Here is a 26,225-nt window from a genome sequence, read left to right on the forward strand (position 1 = left end):
AACACCTCATTCTACTTATGCAATAGTTAACCTGTTTTCCTCCATTTGAAGTTAAAGAACCAACTCACTGCTATTATGAAATATATTGTATAATGTCCTCAGAAAATGCATTTATCTTGTTCTTTAAAAATGTGTTAATCCCAAAGTAAATTCATAAATCAGGTTTAGGAACTTTGTATAAAATATACTGGGTTTTCAAAGGCATCTAATTTCAAAGATTTTGAATTGTTTTAGAAAGTGGACTACCTATCATTAATATTCTTGTATAACCTCTACAGATCTTAACAGCCGCTATGTTCAACACTGAGTATGGCAGCATTTCAGTATTGATAAGTGATTTTTTACCTATGCAGTTTGTTGAGCACTTTGGGATCCTTCTGGATGAAATGTGTTACAGACATATAAAGGTTTAGTTATCACAAAATGCCTGTAGAAGCATTGACTGTTGTTGCATGGTGGTAATTGAAAAGCATTCCTTACTACTTTTGACGTTTTGAGAATCTGAGTTTCTTAGTAAGCAAGGTTTCACTGAGAATTTTTTGAAAAGCTAGCCAGAGGATATCCGAGAGATATTTAAGTTCAGCACCAGTTCTTATTTCTTCAGAAAGGCAATTGTTTTAAAACCCCGTGTTCCAGGGAAATACAGCACCAGCAGTGAGGGCACAAGGGAAGCTCATGGGGCAAAGAAGAGTTCTCGCCCCCCTTCCTTCTCCCCCCCAGCACAGAGACCAAGCAGGAAACAGTGGGCCAAGAAGGCATATGGATTGTTATTACATAGTGATTATGGCGGAAATAAATAGTTGAGGGGTAGTCAAGGGTAAAAGTCAAGATAAAACAAAATAAAATAGCAGAAGCAATAATAATAGAATACAGGCCAGGGTAAGAATATGAATAGACAAAGGCAAAAAAAAAGAAAAAAACAATTGGAACTAACAAGCCATGTGCCAATCATCACCCAAACCACTTTGTATGTTGTAACCCTTCCCCTCTCCTTGTTCATTCTTCATGCATCTTGTACATTCTTTGGGGGCAGGGACGGTGTCTTCCTGAATGTCTATACAGCATGTAGCACACTTTAGGAGTTACTGCAATATAAATAATTAGTAATAATAATTGTGGGTGTTCAGGTGCTAGGGCAGGCAGTTCCTGGCTAGCCCAGTAGTTAACATTTAGAGCTTCTGCTCCTTTTTCTTTAAGTTTATAACATAACATTTCTAAAACTTCCTGTAGACTGAACTGACAGTTTTCCAAATAAGTATCATCTTGTGTTTTTCTTTTCTTCACATCTTTTTAATGACAGTGTCATGTAATATGATGATTTTGTGGGTGGTTTTGCTAACTCATTCATCAGAGTAATCAATAGAAAAAAATAAGCCATATGGATTGTAGTCCATTTGTATTGGATGGGACAGATGGCATTATTGATAGATGGAAATATTCCAAATATTTATTGTATAATGATATAACAGTGACTGGCTGCAAATTTTTATTAATTTCATCGGTTTAAGTACTTTACTCAATAGTGGTTGAATTGTGTGTTTTAGGCACAGTTCTCACTGTGCGGCGCTTCTTTGCCCCAAGGGGCCCTCCAGGAGGAACTCCTGGCAGAATTCCCCACAGCGCTAAGGGAGTAAACCCAATGTTACCATCTTTCAATTGGTGCAGTATACTGCTTCCTGTGTGCCCAGCCAGCTCAGCTGGATAGTGTAGCAAGGCCATGGCCTCCCCTTCTTTCCATCTCTCCTATCCGCTTTAGGGAATGTTGTTCCTCAAAGCGTCCGTTAAGAGAACAGTCCCTGCTCTCCAGGGAGTGCAGGCACTGCAGTTTAAACAGCTGCAGCCTCCCACACCTTGTACATCTACAGTGTAGCTGGATACAATTGGACCAATAAGAATATATCCATTCTGATCATCTCTGGGTGAGAATTAAGGCTTTAAATGTGTTTTTCTTTCTATTTCTAATGAAAGTGTACCTTTCGCTACAAGTACTGGTAGTTGGATTTCATATGAGTTAAGGGTACAATAAGACAGAGGTTCTCAAACTGGGGGGTCATGACCCCTCAGGGGGTCACGAGGTTATTATGGGGGGGATCGCAAGCTCTCAGCTCCCATGCATGCCAGTAAGGATGGCCTGGGGGTAGGGGATGGTCACAGCCTGAAATATTTTCAAAGTGGGTCCCAGCAAAAAAAAGTTTGAGAACCCCTGCTCTAAGGCCTTTTACTACTTTTGAAATGTTGTTTCCCACAAATGGTAGCTGGATAGTGAAAGTGGTTGCCATCTCTTATTCAGATTTATAGACTCATAGACTTTAAGGTCAGAAGGGACCATTATGATCATTTAGTCTGACCTCCTGCACAACGCAGGCCACAGAACCTCACACACCCACTCCTGTAATAGACCCCCTAATCTATGATTAAGTTATTGAAGTCCCCAAATCATGGTTTAAAGGCTCCAACGTACAGAGAATCCATCAGCAAGTGACCCATGTCCCATGCTGTGGAGGAAGGCGAAAAACCCCCAGGGACTATGCAATCTGCCCTGGGGGGGAATTCCTTCCTGACCCCAAATATGGCAATCAGCTAAACCTTGAGCATGTGGGCAAGACTCACCAGCCAGACACCTGAAAAGAATTCTCTTTAGTAACTCATCTAACATCCCATCTAACATCTCATCACAGGCCACTGGGCATATTTACCACTAGTAGTCAAAGATCAGTTAATTGCCAAATTAGGCTGTACCACCATACCGTCCCCTCCATAAACGTCAAGCTCAGTCTTGAAGCCAGCTAGGTTTTTTGCCCCTACTGCTCCACTTGGAAGGCTGTTCCAGAAGTTCACGCCTCTGATGGTTAGAAACCTTCATCTAATTTCAAATCTAAACTTCCTGATGTCCAGGTTATATCCATTAGTTCTTGTGTCCACATTGGTACTGAATTTAAATAATTCCTCTTCCTCCCTTGTATTTATGCCTCTGATGTATTTATAGAGAGCAATCGTATCATTCCTCAGCCTTCTTTTGGTTAGGCTAAACAAGCCAAGCTCTTCGAGTCTTCTCTCATAAAATAGGTTTTCCATTCCTCTGATCATCCTAGCAGCCCTTGTCTTCACCTCAGATTTGGTGGTGTACACAAAACTTCAGGTGGTAAATTTTCCAAAACTGTATGGAACTTTCTCTTTTTCTTTTCCTTTTTCACTTTTAAGCAAAGTGAAATATTTGCTTACATATTAATTTAATATGTGTAGTGTTGGTGTTGGAGGAGGTTTTTTACTTTTACAGGATTTAAATTTTTAAACTTCATACTAAACTTCAAGTAATAAGTGAGAATTTCCAGATGGTTACATACATCTTGAGTGATAATGAAGCAATAGTGAATGGGGAGTTTGGGAAAATGGATTAAACAAGAATTGGAGTGAACTGGAAAGATCAGAACAAATATTCCATGACAAGACGTGGAATAAATATGAAATTTATAGAGTAAGATAACATTTAACATCATTGCAAGATCTATTGCTAACTCTAACATCAGTTAATTTACATCCATTGATTCAAGCAATTCATTTTATATTTTCCCTTTCTTTCTATAAATAATGATATTACGGTTGAATGTGTTAGTTCCATGTTGGGTTCATTCTTTCACTTTGACTGTTCCCAGTATATCCATCATCATCATCAACATCAATTAACTTTGTGTAGAAAAATCCACTTTGTCATCAAAAAGAATGTACATGCTGGATGTTTTTGCACAGTTTGTATTTGGCAAAACAGAATTTCAATAATGAACTGCTTATCTCACTCCAGTAAATACTCGCCAGCAAATATAATAGTAAACCAAAAAAGCCACTCCATCCTCAGCGCACAGGGAGGGGTATATTGCACCAGCTGAAAAGTGATAACATTGGATTTACTCCCTTTACTACTGTGGGGTAGTCCTACAAGGAGTTCCCCAAATGCCAAAGAAAAAAGATAGGAACTTTCTTTTTATGACACTCATTCAGTGTGAGTGGTTATGAGTCCATGATTGCTTCAAACCCAGCAATAAGTGCCACTAATCACTTTTACTCTTCCAAAAATACCAGTTAGGCTGTTGACAATGTGTCTCTTAATGGCACATCATGTAGAAGATCAGGAAAGAGATTTGCCATATTATACCTGATGGATATCATGTCTATGTAACTTGCTCATTCAAATTTTGGGCAAAACTGGTTGTCCAAACTAATCTCCTTAGTACAAGTGTGGTTGCCTGAATAAAGGTTGCCTGATTTTCAAAAGTGTTAAGCATCAACAAATCCCACTGAATTCAAAGTGTGCTGCAGGATTTATGAAAATCAAGCCACTTTTATTTAGATGCCTAAATATGGATTTAGGACCCTAACTTTAAATGTCCAAATTTGAACCTTTTGGTCATGGAGCCAGATTTACAAAGTATTTAGGCACCTAAAGATGCAAATAGGTATCTAGTAGGATTTTCAAAAGCACTTAAGAAGGTTAGTAGCCTAATCCCATTGCTTCCATGATATTTAGGCACCAAACCTGCTTAGGGGCTTTTTGAAAATTCCTGTTTGCATTGTTAGGCTCTCTAAATTCCTTTGTAAATCTGGCCCTTTGCGTTTTAGTATATGACAGTCACTAATTTGAATACAGTTTGTAAATAACCAAAGCTATTCATCCTGTTAAGAACAGAAAGGAGTTATATTCAAAGAGTGAACAGCAGGGACTGCTCCTGCTAAAAAGGATTGTTCAGAGGTTTAAGATCCTCTTTATCCATGGAGCAAATTACCTTTTATCTTAAAAACATAAAACTTTTGGAAACTTTTGAAGAAAAGTGGGCTCCACTGTCAGATTCTATGTCTGTGTGGATGAATATGTACTCTTTTGCTACCCAAAGCATATGCTATAAAAATATTATATCCCAGGAACATGTTTCTGCATATATATATATATATTTTAGTGCATGTACTTATTTATATTTTATATTAATATTTATAAGTTATATAAAACATTACTTGAATATTATGCCATATACTTTGACCTACAGGCCATTGTAAAGGAAATGCTAGTTAAACTCACCCCCTTCTTCACCTGGTAATTACAAAGAAAATAATGGAAATGTAAGAAATAGAAGTTAATAAACATTATAAAGGTGTAAAATGACAGGTAGCTTAAGCTCTGCTTCATTTATTTACATTGCTGAAAAGACCTCCTAGATTTTAATTAATATAATTTGTCGTGTAATCAAAATAAAACTAACAATTTTGAAAAATATTGCCATAAACCAGTATCAAAAATTCAATAGTACAAAAATGCGTTTTTGCATCCTTCTCTCATATCAGGTTTACGATATTTATTTTGCAGCTAGATGATATTTTGAATGTTCCATGATTTGAGATATTAAAACAGGTCTTTTTTTTTTTACAACCCATGTTAAGAACATGCAGTGCATTCAAACAGCACAGTAGCAGTGGGTCTTTCATCTTGTGCCTAGTGTATTTCATTTCCCCAAGGTTAGGATTAAACAAAGCTTTTGTATTCATTTGAAGTAATTGTAATGAGAATATTTAACACAGGTCAGATGCAGATTATGGAACTCTGGAGGACCTTGGAAATATTCTGGCATTTGACACTTGCCCACAGTGGGTAGTGAAAGGATTATCACTAATTTTTTAATTTTTTAAGAAGGAATATTATAATATTCTGTTTGTAAAAATAGTGAAATCTATGTAGACTGATGCATAAAAACAGAATATAATTAACAAAGAGAACAATGAAACAGTTTGTGTGGTCTTAACTCAAACCTTTATTACAAATTAAATGTATGTGTATGGAACAAAAAGCCATTACAGGGTACTTCATGTTCTAATAAGCATGGATGAAAATTATTTTTAAAATACATTTTATTCATTCTGGAACATAAATGTAAAATAGTTATTGTTGTGCGTGTGTGTGTGTGTACGTACGTACTTCATGGGAATATGTAAAGCCAGACCACAGTGGATGTAAATCAGCATAGTTCTGTTGTAGTCAATAGATTATGCTGATTGCACTAGGTAAGGATCTGCCCCTATTCTTTATTATTTATGTAGAATAGATGCAAAGAATTTTGTGTTTGAGTTAGAAACAGTGAAGACAACGAGAGTCTTGTAGCACTTTAAAGACTTAACAAATTTCTGCAGGCATAAGCTTTCATGGGCTGCAACCCACTTTGTCAGATGCATGAAATGGTAATCACAGATAGGAGGTATATATATACTTCCAAGGGTAAGAAATAACAATGAGGAGGGTAAATGTTAACAAAGTCCATTCAGTTAGAGTAGATGAGGCCTGTTCACAACCATTGATTAGAAGGTGAGAATGTGTGAACAGTAACAATTACTGCTTGTAATGAGATAACCATTCCAAGTCCCTATTCAGACCCAGTCTGATTGTGTCAAGTTTGCATATGAGTCCCAGCTCTGCAATTTCTTGCTGAAGTCTGGTTTTGAAGTTTTTTTGTAGAAGTTTGGCAACTTTCAAGTCAGCTACAGAGTTTCCTGGGAGATTGAAGTGCTCTCCTACTGGTTTATGGATGTTACCTTTTTTTATGTCTGATTTGTGTCCATTTATTCTTTTGAGTAGTGACCGTCTGGTTTGGCCAATGTACATGGCAGAGGGGCATTGCTGGCACACGATGGCATATATTACATTAGTAGATGTGCAGGTGAATGAGCTCCTTATGGTGTGGCTGATGTGGTTAGGACCTGTGATGGTGTCACTAGAGTCGATGTGCGGAAAGAGTTGGCAATGGGATTTGTTGCAGGGATAGGTTCCTGGGTTAGTGTTCTTGTTGTATGGTGTATGGTTGCTGGTGAGTATATGCTTCAGGTTGGGGGGCTGTCTGTAAGCAAGAATAGGTCTGCCTCCCATAGCTTGAGCGATTGAGGGATCATCTCTTAATATAGGTTGTAGATCCTTAATGATGTGTTGGAGAGATTTTAGCTGGGGGCTGTAGGTGATGGCCAGTGGTGTTCGGTAAAGAAAATAATCCCTGCAGAAATTTTTTAGTCTTTAAAGTGCTACAGGATTCTCGTTGTTTTTGCTGTTTACAGACTAACATGGCTACCCCTCTGGAACTTTACATAGTGAAGAGTCGCTCATCAAGTTGTTCAGAGTGGTAAACAGCCTGGTTCATCAAGACTGACTGTTTTTCCCCTGGAACAGCCTCTTTATCTGAGTGCTACGAGTGATTTTCCATCTTCTTTGCAGAGGAAATTAGATGTGTTTTAAGCCTGTCACTTTTGCACTAAGCAAGGGGGCATGAATGCATCCATTGTCCTGGATGGGAGAGAGAATATCTTACCCTGTGACGACCTCTGGTCAGATTCCTTACTTGTCATGTCTTGTGGGTGCCATTAGCAACTTTGTCTCATTAGCTGGGCCCTGTTGTCTGCATCTTCTTAAGGATGGCAGAATGCTGGTCTGTTTAAAAAGTTCTGAAGTGCAACTTTTGCTTGAAAAATGACCTCATGAAATTAGAGACCTAATTACACACAGTCATACATCATTTCAAACCTCCCTGTTAGAGGAAAGATCATCAAGAAAGTAGTTGGATAGTCGACTTCAGGGATCTCTGCTTGGAAGAGAGTTCTTCATTACCTACAATCCAGAAACTTGTCCTAACAGAGTGTATCATTAGCATTAGTTTGTGCAATGAGCACTCTTCAATTGAAAAATGAAAAACAGTGTTCTTTACTGATATCTGATATATTTGCAGCTTTTGATACCCTTAATCATAAGACACTAGTAATCAAACTGTAAGTGGTTCTATGCCATCATTTAAGGTACAGTAGGTTTCATTTGGTGGTGATATGGGGGCCAAAAAAGCGCTCTTCTATAGAAGCCTTAGGAATCTATTTTATCATTGCTATTGTACTACAGTTTAGAAGGGTAGGACTTTGTCAGATCAACAGGAAAATGAATTCCAGAGCCTAAGATTTGTCAGTGAAAACAGTCTGTCTTCAGTGTTAATGTTGATGTCTGGAAATCCAGGTATAACCACGGATCCAAAAGGACAACCAGGTTGCAAACTCCACAAACAAGTGGATTTTTATTAACCAATGATCTTGCATTTAATAGCATGAACTGCATAATAGAATCCCTTTCAGCCAACATTGAGAGTGCTCCAGAGAGGACTTTTCTAGCAAGACCAGGGAGTCTGCTATCAAATGCTAAATACCTGGTTGACATCTAGAAAATGGTCTCTTCCTATCAGATCCTCTCATACTCACCTCAACAAAGACCCAAGAACTGAAGTCTCAGGAACCAGTCAACTCCCATAGTGGGCCTCACATCCCAGATATATGGGCAGCACCCTTACAGCCACTGCTCAGTAGACATTGATGAGTTGCAGTAGAATAAGCAAGTAGCATCTTCCAGGGCAGAAATCAAAGCTCATCTACTGTGTATGGACAATAAATTGCCTGAAAAAAATACCACAATGAAATAGGAAAATACAAACTTATACTCTCTCCCATCAAACCCTAGTCAGAGCCCACAACCCAAAACAGTCCAGCCCTCAAGGATCTCTCATCTCTACTGGAATGGAAAGTTGCTACATAATCCTATTATTCTGCCACTGAGTCAGAACCTAAAAGAGGAAACCAATGGAAAGGCTCCCGGGAAAGTACCTTCTCCTCAGGGAAATCTCCCAACCTAATTTATAGTACAATCTAGGGTATACTACTGTACTCCAGTACCCTATTATCATAATCTGAGGCTCCTCTATGCTGGCCATAATATACAATTTCATTCCATTCCTTTTCCTGCAATCTTATCATATGGGCTCGAAAATATAACTCCATATCTTCATCAATTTACTTACTCATAAACATCAAAACAAAAAAAATCTTTGTCCTTTTCTCTGCTCTGCTTTCAAACTAGTACTCATAGTGACATAAATGTGAACTAATGTTATTTTGATGCCACTTTAAACTTCTGCACATCACAGTGCTAACTGTTGACCCAGTAACATGTATGCCAGCTCAGCAGTGAATAATTACTTTAACTTCCTCTCTGTTCTTCTTCATCCATGAAGCAGAATAAATGCTTTCAGCTAGTATGGTACATTCTTGTAACTCCCTGTCAATCTTCTAGTTGTAATTTTTCAAACAAAGCTGGAAACAAACTTGAACCTTCGTTGTTTTGTTTTGGACATATATTAATGATAAATATTCTGTAGGTGTTTTTGTGTAGGTCTCGCATCTGTAAAAATCTTTGTGGAAACATTTAGGTAATCTTTTGTGACTGACTACAGCAGACATTTGTGCATCGAGATAAACCATATATCTCAAATTAAAAAAATCTAAAGCCACATACTTTAGAAAATGAAAGAAAACAATATTAACTGTTTACTGACAAAAATACTAATTGACAGCATTTCTCAATTCTTGCTTGATCTGTAGTTTTGGTAATATTTTTTATCAGCTTTTAACATTTGCCTTTAATCGTTTCTGAGCACATTTGTGTATGTAATTGTATAAATATAGATGTCCATATCCAATATAGCTACACATGTAGTGCGTGTATATTTCTCTCAATGTACTGATATTGTGTTTACTCATGTATTTTTAAAAATATCTTAGTATAACAAATGTTAAGAAATATGTGTGTATTAACAAATCCAGACTCTATTGGATCAATATCTGAAGTGAGTTCCAGAGTAAAGGGTCCTGTACCGAAAATATCCTGCCTCAACCTCTTTAGGTGCCCAAATATAGGAATTGTTATCATCTGGTCTGAACAGCTATGGCACTGCCTTGAGCACTGCCTTCTGGTCTTTCAGAAGCTAGGGTCCAAACTATGTAGGACTTTAATGACAATACCAACAGTTTGAGTTGCACCTGGAAATCAATAAGAAGCTAGTGTGGTCCATGCAGGACTAGTGAAATTTGTTCCCTATCCCTATAACTGACCTTTCTGTATATTATTATATACAGCCTCAGCAACATTAACAAATACTTAGTGTTGACATGTTCACAGACTAAGTGGGTGGTATATAATGTATTCTGGAGGAAATATGGAGTCGTAATTAAGGTTTTGTTTTTGAAAATAAACTCCACAGCTCAAGTGAATTCAATACTTCAGATGCAAAGCAGACTTGCAAAGACAACTTATACCAATATCTGACATTTCCATTGTGAATCTTAAAGTAAGCCATTTTTAATGGCCATGAAAGAGAATTTGGCCATTAAATTTTCTCTTGTCCCTATTTGAATATACTTCCTCTACTGCTTTTCATCAGGTAGAACATTTCCACCTTTAACATCCTTCATTCAGATCAACTCTCTTTCCAAAAGTGCTTATTTTTGACACTACACATGAAGAATAAAACCCTCAGAATGACAGTCTGTGATCATGTTTCATGTGGCAGACTTCATTTGCTTTCAGTTTATATTGCTATCAATTTATGACTTTGTTCCTTGAATAGATATCTTTTTTCCACATTGTAACTGATATATTGAATGATGTATGTTTGAGAGGTATTTCAAGGAACCTTAACTTTAATCATTAACTGGTTTTATCTTGGCTCAGGAACCTTCAGTTTGGCAAGAGAGAAGTTAATATTTTTAAAGCAAAGAAAATAGCTTTTCAATAGATAATTATTTTCTTATCAATTTCACATTTTCATACCCTTCTGATCATCTGGCATATAGTGCTTGACTTTACATTTAGCTCTGCAGGAACTGCTTTAAACATTATTATTACAAAGAAAGAAATCAGAAATCAAAGTGAATTCTTAGTACGATACTGAGGTATAAAAAGGTGCAATTGCTGTAACAGCAGCCTGCATTATACTATAGAACTAATTCACAGCTTGATAGAAAGTCCCTGCTGGGGAGGAAATGTAGGGGAACTGGCAGAGTTTTGCTGCATCTGCTTCCTGCTGCTAATAAGGTTTAACCTGTTTCATTTTTATTATGCTTACTGTTTAGATATTTTGCTTCCAAAATTATTTCCGTAGCTATGAGAACACAAAAGAAAGCATGACATAGAGCTGTTTAAAAATTTAAAACTATCAGCAAGGGAGATTAAAGGCCATAATGAGTAAGATGGTTGCTTTTCCATTATGGGTTTTTAGAGTTCAGATACATAGGCTCTGGTGGAAAGGTAGAATAAGCAGTGGGTAGTACATGAAGCCCCCTCTACATTTTCAGTGCTTTTCAAAGGATTCTTCATTTGCATAGTATCAGTAACTATTATTTCTTCATTTGTGTTGTGGAAGAACAGATTCATTCATAGAGATACGGTACTAAATGAAAAGAAACAATCAGCTAAGATTTTGCTTCTCTTAAAACTCTAGCTTACTCTGCTATAAATTCATCAAAATTATTGAACTCTTATTTCTTAGATCTTTTGATAAACCAATTGATTTAGAAGTGGGTTATTCCCTATTTTACATGATTCTGTTCTGTGCAATTTATGGAGCTCTTAAGAGTGAATTTCTTCAGAAGTCACTAGTTTAAATAAACATTCAAGTGTTGTCTACAAGAAATCTGTAGTCCATTCTTCTGCTATAATCAGTACTCTCTTTTAAAGTTATTTCCATCTTAAAGTGTAAGAAATTTTCTTGTATACTTTCCATTTGTTATTCTTTGACTCCTAGGTGGGTGTCCAGCAATGTAAAAATCTTGACATGCTCTCATGCTTATATTCATTGTGTCATATGATTATAAAATGTGTTTTGAAAAGAGATTGAAATGAGTAAAATTAAATGGCTAGTTGAAAAATCATAGGCTATAGGGTTATTGAGCCTTTGTCACTAGACAATGAGACAGAACAAAAATTATGATCCTTAACTGATAAATTAAGCAAAAGGGAATTTCATCTTAAATAATGTGTGGCTTTTGGATTATCTACACAGAGGAATATTTAACATTTTTATGGAAATAGGCAGGTAGTGACTTTTTTTTCTTTTTCTTTTTTACTTTTTATAATTTACCATAATGAAAATATTTATGTGAATTTAGTGTTCAAGAAAGCTGCATGATTGATAGCCCTAAAAGCAGGAGCCTGGTACAACACAGGTATTGTGATCTTTCCATACAGTCTTTCCAAAGTTCCTCAAGTTTTCAATTGCTTAATCATTCTAGAGACATAGGTTCAAATACTAGTTCTGTCGGAAGTGAGAGGGGATTCTGGTTTCTGTTGTGTTCTCAGTAGATATTTGTTCACATAATATAGTTAGCATCCACCCTCTTAAATTTCTCAAATAAATTATATTTAAAAATCCAAAGGTATAAAACAGTGTAGAAGAGAACCAGAACTAGAAATCTGATGCTACACACCAATCTTGGTATCCCTTATATTAAAAGTAGACTAGAAAGATTTTGTATAATTTATGCCTTAAATTTCAACATGAGCCCTACTGCACATCACAGAATCATCAAATAATTTAATGCAGTTGGCAATATCTGCTCATTGAAATCTTAACAGCTAGAATAGCCAACTGTAATGCATTAGCAGAGTTGTGTGTAAAAACCTGCACCATACTTGAGTATAACAGTCTGGTGTCTGAGTGCTTTCAGTCATCATGAGCATCTACATTTGCTTAACTTTTTAAAAAATCCTCTGAGAAAAAGTGTATAAAATACTGATTATTCAGATCAGAATTATTTGTAGGACATTAGTCACTGAGGTCCCAATCCTGTAAAGACTTATACATGTGCGTAACTTCATATACTGTGAATACTCCCATTGATTTTGGAACTCCTCACAGTGCATGTAGTTGAACACATGTATAAGTCTTTGCAGGTTGGGATCTAAGGGGGCATCTTTAGTTAATTCTCTTTGAGTTGCTTTTGACATGCTTGGTTGATGACAGAAAAAGTGTAGGTGATCTGTCCTCATGACAAGCCCTGACTTTAGCCAGTTGTATACCCCTCATACAGCCCAATTCTCTTACTTTCCTTTTGTGTGTAATTGGAGTTGCACTCATTTTATACACCCAGAAATATCTTATCAGCAAAAGTTAAACTGACTATCTTACACCTGATAGTTAACTTCACAGCACAAGCTAGCTCTACATAGAGTTTCATGTCCTGATTATGCAAAGAGCCTAATTATGAAATACTGAAATCAGTGCAATGACAGGCACCAGAATTCCTTTAAAAATCTGGCCCTAAGTTTCCAAGTCTATTTTTGTGTCTCTCTGTGACCACTTTCCCTATTTTTAAAATTGCTTGGAAAAGACCCACAGAAGCATCAGGGGAGACTGTCTATAAACTGCACATGTAGTGAAACAGGCCATTCAGAATATGCTGTCAAATGCACTGAGTAAACAAACTGAAAAAACAGAGGCCCTTTTTGTCTAGTCTCTATCAATCACAATAACACCAAGTGTTACTTTTAATAACAGTAAATAAATAAGGCCCCAATTCTCCAGCTGGCCCTGCTCAAAAGGGCTGCTGGACCCACATAGAGCCTCACTTAAGTCAAAGTACACACCACTCTGTGCAACACATTGCAGAATTAGGGTGTGAAATTTCAGATTTTGAAACATGATTCTTAAAGAACAAAATCCTTTTTGCTTCTCTAATAAATATTAAAGCTTTAAATAATCCATTCTAATCTACCAATCTTGGATACTGGCTTTAAATTGTGTTAACACTTTGTTTTTTAAGTACACGACAAACAACCTGTGTAATTTCGGAAAGGAATTCAAATACCAGACTCTATTATTTCTTGATGTTCACAACAGTAAGCTTTGAAATTAAAAGATTCTTCACACTTAATTTTATCTCTATGAAAGACTGGACCTGCCAGATTTACCCACTGAAATCAGTGGAGTTATACCAGAGATGTATTTGGCCCATAGATGTTAGACATACTAGAAAGAAGTAAACGTTCTTTTCAGCAATCTTACTTTCCTCAAGAATTGACTTTTTATTTCTCTGCAGTTCTCCTAATGGGATCTCCACTTATAAAAGTCATATACCTATTGTTGTAGGAGACTGTAGGAAAGCTTAAACTAGATCTCTGGAGTTTGGTACAATCTGTTTTATGCAGACAGTGTAAAGGAAATGTTAAATGTATTATTTAAAGGCACATTAATCTTGCCACTGTAATGGTGTAATAATACATAACAGAGAAGGTTTTCATAAACTGAATTTCTAAAAGAAACATTACAGTTTTTGTTCTCTAAGTCAGTTCTTTGTTGAGCTAGCAGTTGTGCATTTATTTCTCTCTCTTTCAAAATGTAGTCTGATCCCATATTCACTCCTGAAATCACAAAACCTTAACCTCCACACATACAGCAAAAGGAAATCTTTGTAATGTATTTAAAAGGAAGAAACCCAAACAAGCAAATATATGTAATAGATGTTAATATGTAAAATCTGTATCCTTTTTCATTAAATTTTTTCATTAGGTAAAATACCATATTGAAGCAGGGTTGTCAGATCTGAATGTTTTTTAACTCCATCTTTCATTTGAAAGTGAGGGGGTTTTTCAGTTGTTTAGCAAAAAACACTTTTAAAGATTAGAGAGACTTCTTTTAATTTAAACACATTGTCACATTCTTAAGTTAATTTGCATCACTTACAATGCAATGTTTTTATATAGGTGGGTTCATTGCAGTAACTTACACTCTGGTTTTGTAGTAATGCAATACCCCATTAGGCAGTCATTGGAATCAGTGATGAGATTCATGTAGCTTTCATATATGAAGAATGAAAACAGAATGAAATTAAACTAACAATCTTCCCCACAACCCTCTCAGTAGTCAAAAGGAAAGGATCTGGAACAGACTGTGGAGGATGTAACATGGTGGGCAGAAGGGGTGGGAGATGAAAGAGCATATGTGGGGTGGGGGGGGGGCAGGAACTGCCTGTCCTACCTCAGATCTGCCACCTTCCCATTGACTGGGGATGGGTGACTGGGTTAGCCGAGTTTCTCTTGCATGCCTGCCATGCTCCCACTCCCACCCCCCGTACACATTTGACCTCTCCCAAGCTTTTTAAGTGCATCTTGTCCCATATAGCTTCACCACTCTTCCTCTCCTTAGTTGTAACATAGGAGCAGTGTTTTTAGATCTTTCCAATTGCCTGTCATAGGATCAGGAAGGAATTTTTCCTGTTGAATCAAATTGTCCAAGGTCCAGTGGTTTATTTTGCCTTCCTCGCAGCGTCATGGAGGCACTGTTGGGTTGAAAGCAATAGGACTTATAAGTTTAATGTAAGGTAAGACTGACTGGCTTGTCGCAGTTAGTGTCCAGTATGTCCAGTATGGATAAAGGCTGGTGTCCAGTATGGATAAAGGCTAAAAGGGCCGGCTCCCAGTGTTACCCAGGGTTTTGAACCCGAAACTATGGTAATTTAATGTTTCCCTTTCCAGGCGGTTTCAGGAAATAAATTGATGGGAACACAGCTCCTCTAACTGATAAATGATTGGTACAAACTATAGTACTTTCACTTAAAGAGCCTTTTTTATTTATTTTTTTTTTTTAGTCTAAAGCACACATCTAAAATAGCAGAAGTCTAGAGCAACCCAGGTATAGTTATTCAGAAATCTGAGATGGTGTCAAGTGGTCAGCAGCAGGTTCCTGGTGGCCAGCATTCCTCCTAGCCATTGGGGAGTTGAATGTCAGCCTCCTAGCTCATAGAAAAACCACTCCAAACTTCTTCAAATTACACACATTGACTAATCTTTTTATATAGGTTGCTCAACACAAAGCAAGTAACTCATAGTAACCCCTTGCAAACTAACAATTTTCCTAGCATCAACAAACCATTCCTAGTCATAACAATAGCAAGACTCTCATGGTCATAGACACCCAGGTCCAAAGTCAGCTATCCACACTTCTGCTTATTCTCATGATTCTTCCAATTTTACTCTCCATCCTTATCAGCAAAACTGCAGCTGCAGCTATTTTGTATGATTATGCAAAGTTCAAGTTATTTCTGACTACGTGGTGTTCTTGCTTCCAGTTAAAGTGGATGAGTGCACAAAATGGCAGTGGTTATGTCAAGTCAATTTCTCTCATAACACTCCCCTCCTTGAAGGTTTTAGGACATTAAGACCTTCATTTACAATGAGTTCAGTAGGTTACTAGTGAGGCCCAACATAGGCTCAAGACTCTCAAATGAGACCAAGCAAAGATCTTCTCACTGGCACTCTCAACTTTCTCCTCTGATCTTGCCTTGCTAGTGGTCAGGCTTCATGTAGTCTCCCTCGGGGAGTACCCATGGTCTTCAGAACCGCAAGCTTTGCATTCATTTGATTTTTCTTACTACCAGGATCACCACAATTGGAAGTAAGGCTAGATTTATGATCCCTGTTGCTGTGGGGGGGGGCATCCCAACAATGACTCCCACCAATGACTCCCACCAATGACTCCCACCATTTGTGTTCCATATCTTTACTCTCTCAATTACTTATTTAATTTTGCTGGTAGAGTGATGGATGGTGACCATGATTCTGCATGCTTCTTGTTTAGCTGTATTTAAATAATCCCTTAAAAGGAGGTGCCTAAATAACATCTTTAAAACAATTAAATTCATTCCATGGGTACAAATACTACAGTAAAATATAATATGTATTTCACTCTGAATTGGCTATATTTTAACTGAGACACTTAAAATTCAAATTCATAACCTTCAGTAGCTACAATTTAGCAAAAACATTAATTTTCATACAAAGTATGGATTATAGTGTACACATAATTGATTGTGATCACCAGATACCAACTCCTATGACATAGACAATTATTATCCACATACACAACCATAAATTCATTTATGAATAAATTAATAGCATGTCATTTTTCCTCTGGCTCCTTATATATGGTATTTCCTGTCACTTCCTGATACTATAAGAAATACTTTGTAGTCTGTAGATACTAAAAAAAGGGTATTCGGTTATTTAAGGCATTATTATTATTACGTTTGGAAGTAACAATTTTGGCTCGCTTTTTCAAGCAAATAAAACATCTCAGTTCTACAAAAATGAGAGCACTTTCTTGAAAATAAGTTGGGAGACGTCATAGTTTAAAGAGTTTCTTCAGGAGCCAATAACAGATGATGGAATCTAAAGAGATCTTTAGTCCCCAACAGCTCTATCATTTGTGCTATTCTAAGTTAAAGGTTAGGGGTACTGCACAATGCAAGAGACTGAGTGGGTACATAGTGCATGTCTTTCACTCAGAATGATTATCATTTGTTGAGTTTGAAAATGTACTTCATCTTGGCCTTAATTTTCTTGTATTTCCTCCCATATTCTAAATGGCAGCTGAAGGCAAGCAGAAATACTAAGTAATTGATTTAACAACCTAAGACAAGTACAAGAAAGTAGAAAAGTTTGTCTCAATGCTTGACTTGACCTGAGAGAGCTTCTTTAGACTTATTTTCTAAACAGTATCTCAGCACCTTGGGCCAACAAAGTGGCCTTTAAGCCTGAATGAACATGATTATTTTTTCCAGTGCAAAGCACCAGTATTTCATCTTTTCAAACTGTTTTACAGCACTCATAGCAGAATTATATTGACAAGGTTAGAATTCATCTCCTGGAGGAGAATACTGTGCTACTGTTAAGTGCTAATATAACATTTACGTGTTGGTACCTTAATAATAGCCCCAGTTTACCTAATGAAAGTACTGAAAGCAAACAATACTCAGTGAGATTTTATTATGACTGAAGTGACTGCAATTTGAGACAAATTATCCCTATTTCTGGTCCCATATCAAAAACAGAGATGCTAAAGCAATTGCTATATGTTTGGTATGAAATTAGGCTCCACTATCGTTAATCTAGAAGTAAGTGCATTTTTCATGTAAACAGCTCACAAGGGTCAAGCAGCAGAGACTTTTCTGTGGAAAAATGCTTGTCAATAACTTTGTGAGTGAATTTTGAAATAAAGTGCCTCTAACCTGTCATTATTCCTTACTCTTGAAGTCGAGAGTGAGTGGATGAAAATTGAGCATGTGAATTGAAGGCCACGGTGAGTGTTATGGCCTTATCGACTTCAGGTAAAATGACTGTTTTAGCTTGTTATTATTTTTCCATTCATAGGTCAGGCAATATACAGAATTACCACTATAGGCTGCAGTGTAAGCAAATTGGTATATAAAAAAAAGTTATTACCAATACACACAAAAGAGAAGAAAGTATAAGTCATTAATATCAAGAGTGCTTAATGTGTGATCTCTTTAAAAATAATTGAAAAAAGCTGTTGATCAGAGAGAAACTCTAAAACTGGTTTAAATAAAAATTCATATACCCAGAAGACAAGTAAAAGTAATTTATTATTCCTTCAACACAGTATTCCTTCGGGAGGATATATATTATCAAATAAGATTTACTTCCATAAACAGATTCATTTTCATTTAACAAATTTCACAATTGTAATGTGTGAGGAACACATGCATAAATAAGATAGTATTCCTTATTTGGGCCCCAATTTAGGAAAGGACTTGGGCACGTGTGGAGAACTGGGAAATATATGTATTATTTTTTATGAATCTGCTGCATGTCTCTTGTTTATAATGGGTAACTTGCTGTGGAGCTAGATTGAAAGGTGTTAAAGGAACCAGGCGAGAAAAGTAAAACAATGGCCTAGATAAGGAGCATGTCAACAAACTCTCCAATACAACAGCTAGGTTCACAGCATTGAAGTGGTGATTCCGTGGCACTACCCTGGTGACATAGATATTTTTCCAAGGCTGAAAAGAGGGAGATCAAAGGGAACATTAAACTATTTCAGGATCCAGGACCTAGAAAAGGGAGGAGGGTTGAACAAGTGGCCAGAGATTGCCCAGCGAGTGTCAATGAAAGCTGACCAACTAACCAGAGAGAGCATGCTGTGAGCAATACATCTTTTTCTCCCAACCAGAGATAGGGGTTAGCAAGGCTGAGGAGTACTTACAAAAACTGGCACAGAAAGATTAAGATGTAAGAACCATGTATATAGTAGGTCTTTTGTTGTTTTTCTCCTTTGCTCTACATACTTGTTACCTTTGGGGAATGAATAAATTATGCTTTGTTTGAAGATGCTACTTTTGAGTCACTTTAATCAACTCCCTGGTCACAGGTCCCTGGAGTGAAAGGCTTTACAGGTGTCAAAAGCAGCTCGGCTTCTCATGATAATGCAGCTGGGAAACAAGGGGACTGCTGTTGAGTGATTGGGCTGCATTGTTCCACTCAGAGTGAGGTGCAGGAAGCCAGGCTTGTCACCTAAGGAGTGTCAAGAAAATATCCGTCAGCCTGCATGGATCTATAAAAGACTCTAGTGGACTGACCCTTTTTATCTCAAATCTGTCCAAGCTCGTCAGGGAAAGTTTGGATCACAAGATTGAGATCTGAGCATCAGGCTGGAATCACCCTGGTAATTCTCATGGGAAAATGTGAACAAACTCTGTACAGGGACTATTTAGTCTTCATTTCTCTGGACTGGATTACTAACAAAGAACCTCTAAACAAGGACTGATGACCTCCAAGCTGTTTGGGTAATTTCAGAGACTTTGCAATTTAAGAACGTTGCAATGCAGTTATCATCTCTACTTTGAAACTGACCTAAGAGCTTTATTTTCATCTGTATATATACACTGACCTTTTAACCATTACTCTCTTTCCTTTTTTAAAAAAATAAATGTTAGTTCAGTTAATAAACAGTGTCTTTAATCATGTATTTGGGTAAAATCTGAACTATTCATTGACCTGTTTGGTAATGTGTCTAATCCTTTGGGATTGGTAGAACTTTTTTACATATGGTGGATAAAGATTTTCAGTAATCCCCATCAGATTTGACTTGGCTTCCAGGGTGCTAGCCAAAGGGCTGGATAGTTTTAAGGGAACTGTGTTTTGTCATCTGAATGACCAGTGACATCATCAGAACCTGTTTGTTGCTGGTGTGGTATATCTTATGGAAGAAAAACCACCAGTATTTAGGGCTTTGCCTGCCCCATTCTTTGGCCCTGTTTAAGCTATCTCAGCAGGACTCCCCTGGAGGCCAACATCACAATGTCATTCTGAGTTTCTGTTCAGTTATTAAATTCTTAGGGCCTTATGCTGCTATCTTGAGGGGACTGTGCCCCTCTGGTATTGCCCTGTGCCTTCTATCCCGTTTCTTCTCACAGCAATCTCTCCAGCCACTCATCCCTGTATTGGTAAGAATTCAGAACAAAAGTTCTCTGTGAAACCCTAAACTGTTAGATTTAAAAGGCTCCAGATTCTCAAATTCTTCCCCTGATTCCTAGAGAAAACTTTAGTGAACTTGCAGTGATCTGGGACCCTCTATTTCCTTCTTATAGGTGTTACCATGGTACAATAAAATTTAACTGGTAATTTTTTCAGGGCTAAACATTATCCCAGTTCTTGTTTACCATTATTAAATACAGCTCACAGGCACAGCAGCTGGCTTGCCACGTAATGGGCTTTGGTGTTGGAATAGCCTCAGACCTGCAGGCAGTGCAGGCTGAGTTTGGTCACTGGGGAGAGGCGCTCATCCTTTAGAAGGCTATGTTCAAGCCATGCTGCTTCTCAGAACAGCCTGTGTCATTGGTAACCGAATTTATTTCAAGGAACATAAGCATTGTGCTCATCTATTCCCAGGGCTGCAGGAGCACTGTTAACATTTCTTACATTCAAAGAACATTGGAATGGACAAATGTCACATTATATGTTCTGCCTGCTGTTCTTTGATTCCTGTCTTTCGGATAAGAATGAACATAACATTTGTTAAGATCAGTACTCCTCCCTTGAATGACAGAGACCTAGTAGGAAGCTAAGGCTGGGAAGATGAGCAGATATTTGCTGTTAAACAAACTCATAATTGCTTAAGATGACTTTATCAGTAAGAAAGAATGATTGCAGTAGAAACAAAAGCATCCTTGATAATAACACGGAAGTATGCATATAAACACAATATGAATATCCCATAGTATACACACTGTATTTGTGTTAATTTACATATTGAAATATGAATAATTTCTTTCACCTTAATGTTTAACATGTTTACTATTTCTTTGTAGCTTTGCCAGTCTTATAAACTAAATCCTCATGGTGCAGGTGCTGTGAGGGCATATAATATTCTATTTCTAGTGTTTTTCCAATGCTTGCTAATGTCCGTATTTTGTTTAATTTTTAGGCAGAAGATGCAGATGTGCACAGTGATCTAGCTACAGTCTATGGGATGCTAACTGTGGTCGTGGTACCCCACCTACCCAGAGATGCACTCATTGAGTGGCATGTCATTGCTGTAGTGGATGATCCACCAGAAAGGAAAACTTTTGTGATGAAGATGTTGTCAGAGGGCTGCCAAATTGAATGTGAAGCTGTGGAGTCCAGTTCTGCATCTAGTGCATCTATCTCAATATGCCTAAGCTTCATTTCACCATCTGTTTCTTCAGTCAGTTTAGATAGGACTCTTCATGATATGGTTGCTGTGTTTAAACAAGCTGTTGAGAAACTTTCAGAAGATTGCAGTGCAATGCCATTGTGTTTTAGAACTTTCTACAAGAAGAATAGTTTTGATGCTGAAACACTACAAGCAGGTAAGACTATTGTTGGGAGGAGGGAAAATATTTGTTTACCTATATCTAAAGTTTAGCTGGAAAAATCAAATTAAGAGCACCTATGAAGAGAAGGAATGAATCTTCCTTCTCTGATTACCAGCCATATTACCACTTCGCCAAAAAAACATTAGCCTGGCAAGAAATCTGGCAGCCCAAACAGATGACAAAAACAAAAATGATTCAGACTCTAGAAGGGTGAATCTTCTGCCTAAAAGTCTTTGAACAGTTTAATTACTGAGCATTAGCATAGTTGATCATGAACAACATAGCTGGTAATTTCCAGATGCCAACAGGCAAAAATTATTTAGAGCAGAAAAAAGATTAATATATAAAAACAATGAAAAAAATATCAATTTCTCTAAGGTAAAGAATTGTGATGAGTGAATGTGTGTCTTAAAATATGGACTGACTGTTTTCTCAATCAGTGACATCTGAAAGAATGAATGACAGCTGAGCAAGCAAATTTAGTATATTATTTGAATAATATTTGTTTCAGTATTGGAACTCTCTAGAATTTCAATCCTCTTGCAAAGTAAAGAGAGCTCAAACCAATAACAATAATATTATAACTATAATTTAGCACCCGTATCATGATATCTAGGGTCTGTGCTATGTTCAGTTATAGAAAACCATAGCAACATGCAGCTCCACAAACCTCTTTCATTTGACAGGCCTACAAAGTGGTTAAAGATATAATCTTGATGTTATTGAAATCAATGCGAGTTTAGCCATTGACTTCAATAGACATAGGGTCAGGCCTGTAGTCTATATTCATCCCTTTCGCGTGCGCGCACATACACACACACACACACACAAAGATATTTGCAAACCTACAAATGATCCATATTAATAAACTGACATAAAAGTTAGCCCTCAAAGATCCTACTTTTTTTAGTACTTAACCTGCAGCGGTTTTTGAAGGAAATTCAACTTGACATTGTTTAATAGATTTAAAATACAAGAATAGAAAGCGATAAAAATGTGGCATAGAATAAGCATGCTTAATTCAGGAAGCAAGGAATGAACATATAGCCTGACAGAATGTGGTTGTTCTGCTGTGCCTTGTTTAAGAGCTAAGAAGCCTGATTAAAACATGTTCCTAGCATGCGATTTACATTATCCCTTTGCCTGCTCTCTCTCTCTCTCTCTCTCTGATATTTCACAGGAAATATAACTACTACTTTGGAATAAAGTACATTTGCCTTATTAAGTCTAAAATTGAGCAAAATGTGTAAATAATATAGCTAGATGGGGTGAGGGAAAATTTGACTGTTTGGTATTTTATGTTATACTAATGGCATGGGTGTAGAATGAGTCATCATGGTTTTTATTTATTCTTCATCCTTGGTTCCTTTTAAATCTCTCTAAGGCCCTAATGACCATCATCATTATCATCATCGGTAAGAAATGCATTCTTGTGAAAATGTAGTAGGCATTAAATTTACAGCCAGCACTAAATGATCAGTAAGAATTTAAAAGGAAACTTCACCTAGGTTGCTTAGCACTTTTGTTCCAAAAGTTCACATGGAGAGAAGAAGCACTGTGCAATGTATCGGAAAATAAAGTTTCCAATTAAAGTGGCTACTGATGAGGCTACTTTTCCTAATAGCTACCACTCTGAAGGTGTACTGTAGACCCCTCATATGAGAATTTTTAAACCAGTTTCCTTTCTGTTGTAGTACAGGATCAAAATAAGAAAAAGCATCTTTAATATAGCATTAAAGCACAACAAGGGGCATGGTTAAGTGCTCCATTAAAATACATCCTGGGTGCATTGTGAGAAATAAGGCCTCCAGTGGAGTTCCTTCAACCTCTCAAGGGACGCAGAATACTAATGGACCGCTAAAATACCCCCTGGAGTGTCTTCATGCTATTATTATATAGCTCATGAAATATAAATTAATATAGATTCTAGGTATTTTAGCTGTCAGTTTTGAAACAATATTTAGGTTTTTTACATATATAATTCCACATATAATAATGCATAACGAAAGGCTCAAACACGTAAGAAGAAAAAGAGTATGAAATCCTTTTCTTTCCTATTGTTTTTAAATCTTTTTATTGCTTTTCCTAATGTTTTATTAATAGAAACCAGTATATTTTTTAGATTTTATAATTCAAGGACAATTTAAATTATTAGTTTTTGAGATTATCCTATTAAATTAATTGTCAAATTAGTTGAAGTCTTGTTGTTGATAGACATACACTAATAATTAGGTTTTTACAGAACACTTCTTTGCTTGGCTGGTTATTAGGTTCTAGAAACTTTCCGTTTATACTTTATTAGGATCATACCATGCTTTGTGTCACTAGAGTAACAGTAAAGTGCTTTATTGGAAAAGCTTTCAAAGAAGAGTTCAGTATTTTGCCTTTTATGCTTCCATATTTGGTGAAACTTACCTATAGGCTTTTTATAATTAGTAAAGCTAGCTCCTTTTGCTGACTCTGTGTTGCTGACTTTTTAATTTAAATGCTAGTCCACCACTTGAGATTAAAACACATAAGAGATACAATTAGTGCCTTGCTAATTTACTGTATGAATAGATTGCCTTTTACCTGGTTGACCAAAATATAGAACATTCTTCTTTAAGTATGTGTCAGTGTGGATCCCATTGTAGGTGTGCATGCGCCTCTGTGCTCACAAGATTGGAAAATCTTGAGTAGTGTCCATTGGGGCCACACATTCACCTTGTGCCTCAAAATGCACTCATGTGAGGGTATAAATGGCAATTTGAAGACTGTGGCAGTGAGGTGGGACCTGGGGAGCGTTCAACCCACTAGTTCTTAACTTTGGCTAAACCTCCTGCAAACCTTCTGATTTTCTTCAGAACTCCTTTGATTACATTTATCTTCAACCTTTGTCATCCTATTGACCCATTTTGACTAAGCATCAATGACTAGTCCCTCCTGTATACTGCTCCCTCTGTGGACTCCCTGCTTCCCCGTGCAGATCTCCTTAACATGGCAGACTCGAAAATTGCAGGTTTCAAGCCCTTTCCATCCTGCAATGGACTAATCCCCTTCAAAGGGGAATTGGTTTGGGGGAATCACACATCCCTAGCAGATGCTTAGCATGCCTATTATTTTCTGTTAAAATGAATAAGGTGAGAGACATAATGCTGAAACTCCATCTTCTAGAACAGTCCATGAAGATCTTATCAGAGCCTGAGGAAACAATTCAAGGACAAGGAGCCTGAGGAAACAATTCAAGGACCTGCTGGTGGACAAGCCAGAGTCATCATCCCCCCATCTGATAGATAGACTACACCTGAGACCAGTGCAGTAAAAATGGCACTGAGAAATAAGTGGCACTACCGCCCATTGCACCGAAAGTAGGGTTGTTTCAAGCAGAGAAGCAGAGACTTCAGACAGACCTTGGTAGCCTTCCATAAGGACAGACAACACACAGGCTTTGAAGAGAAAATCCATCAGCCCCACAAGGGCTGGGGAGAAGGAGCCCCCTATGGTGCACAACATCCTGTTGACACCAACCCTGGGTCTGGGACTGCCTCTCACAGCATGACACCAACCCTGGAAGACAAACTTAGGAGAGACTCAGAACATTCACTCATGCTAAAGCACCTGCCAGTACCAGTATGGTCCCCAGTATCTACAGTGCCATTTACATTGGTGCTACTCCTAAAAGAGGTCTACTCCTCTTCACCATCAGTGGGATATAAGTTCTCCCCATCTTCAATCTTTCAGAGAGACCTGCTGTTGTCAGCTGTTGGCTGCCTGTGTGTGTGTGTTCTCTCTGTGTGCTGGGCTGGGTCTGGCCAGGTAGCCAGTACAGCAGACTTCAATCGAACTGCCCAATAAATCCACACAGAGCCAGATACAGAAGCGAAGCCCTGGCCAGGTTTATTGCCGACAAAGCACTGTGCTAGATCCCTGGATCATGTCTACAGTTACACTAGGACATGTGTACGTGACAATGGACCATCTCAGTGAATGGTAGGATTTTCCATTCTTCACTAGGCTGGACGAAGACACTCTCTTTGAGACCTTCTTTTTAGACACTGATACAAGCAAATTACGTATTGCTCCCCTGACGTGGCTTGTTACCACCCTTTCCCTTGTCCATGTTGGTTTGATCAAATCATCTCTATTCATCATCCTGTCATACTGGCCTTATCTTTAAGAGGGGTTAGTGTCTCTTTGTTATCTTTGTACTTGTACCATGGTATTGGGGTGTTTTGGTGTCAACTTTCTGGAATGTGCTTGTGTAAGCGTTCTGTGCCTAGTGCTTCTTAGAAATGTGTGATTTTTTTTGCAATACAAGCTCTGTTCTTGCCAGTTCTGTGAACTTGCCAGCAGGTTCACAGAAGGATTCATGCTAACTTTGCTTTATAACAGCAGGGCCCAACTACATTAGCTCAGGCCTCAGGCCTTATACCTGTCCTGTTATATTAGGCCTCGTGTCTCAGGTTCTCACTTTCTACTACACTTGCCAGGTTCCCCTACTGGTCTAAACGAGCACCAACATGTCAAGACAGGCACTGAACTGGACATTAAATTATATGAAAAGTACACTTGGCAGCAGCATTGGCATGTCACACTCCAGTACAATTGTGCTTGATCGTCCAACATTAACGTCCAACATTATCAAAATTCCCTAGTGGCTTCCTTCATACTTGCCTTCTGGTTCAGGATCTAGCTCCCTCATGGGACCTCATCGTTGTCTTCCT

The 26,225-nt window shown here is 37.6% G+C and overlaps 1 protein-coding gene across 4 annotated transcripts in view; it reads left to right on the forward strand.

The window, feature by feature from the left end:
• The window catches only part of DPH6 (diphthamine biosynthesis 6), a 352,580-nt gene that overhangs the window by 262,116 nt on the left and 64,239 nt on the right, over positions 1-26,225 (forward strand). For all 4 annotated transcript variants that reach the window (XM_067558060.1, XM_067558063.1, XM_067558064.1 and 1 more), the window contains one exon: positions 21,111-21,516. In XM_067558060.1, the coding sequence (XP_067414161.1) occupies positions 21,111-21,516 (406 nt within the window). The remainder of the gene's footprint in view (positions 1-21,110; positions 21,517-26,225) is intronic.

The sequence above is a fragment of the Emydura macquarii genome, unplaced genomic scaffold (assembly GCF_026122565.2).
Source record: "Emydura macquarii macquarii isolate MOO-44397 ecotype Brisbane River unplaced genomic scaffold, CSIRO-AGI_Emac_v2 contig_1876, whole genome shotgun sequence".
Taxonomy (NCBI): domain Eukaryota; kingdom Metazoa; phylum Chordata; order Testudines; family Chelidae; genus Emydura; species Emydura macquarii.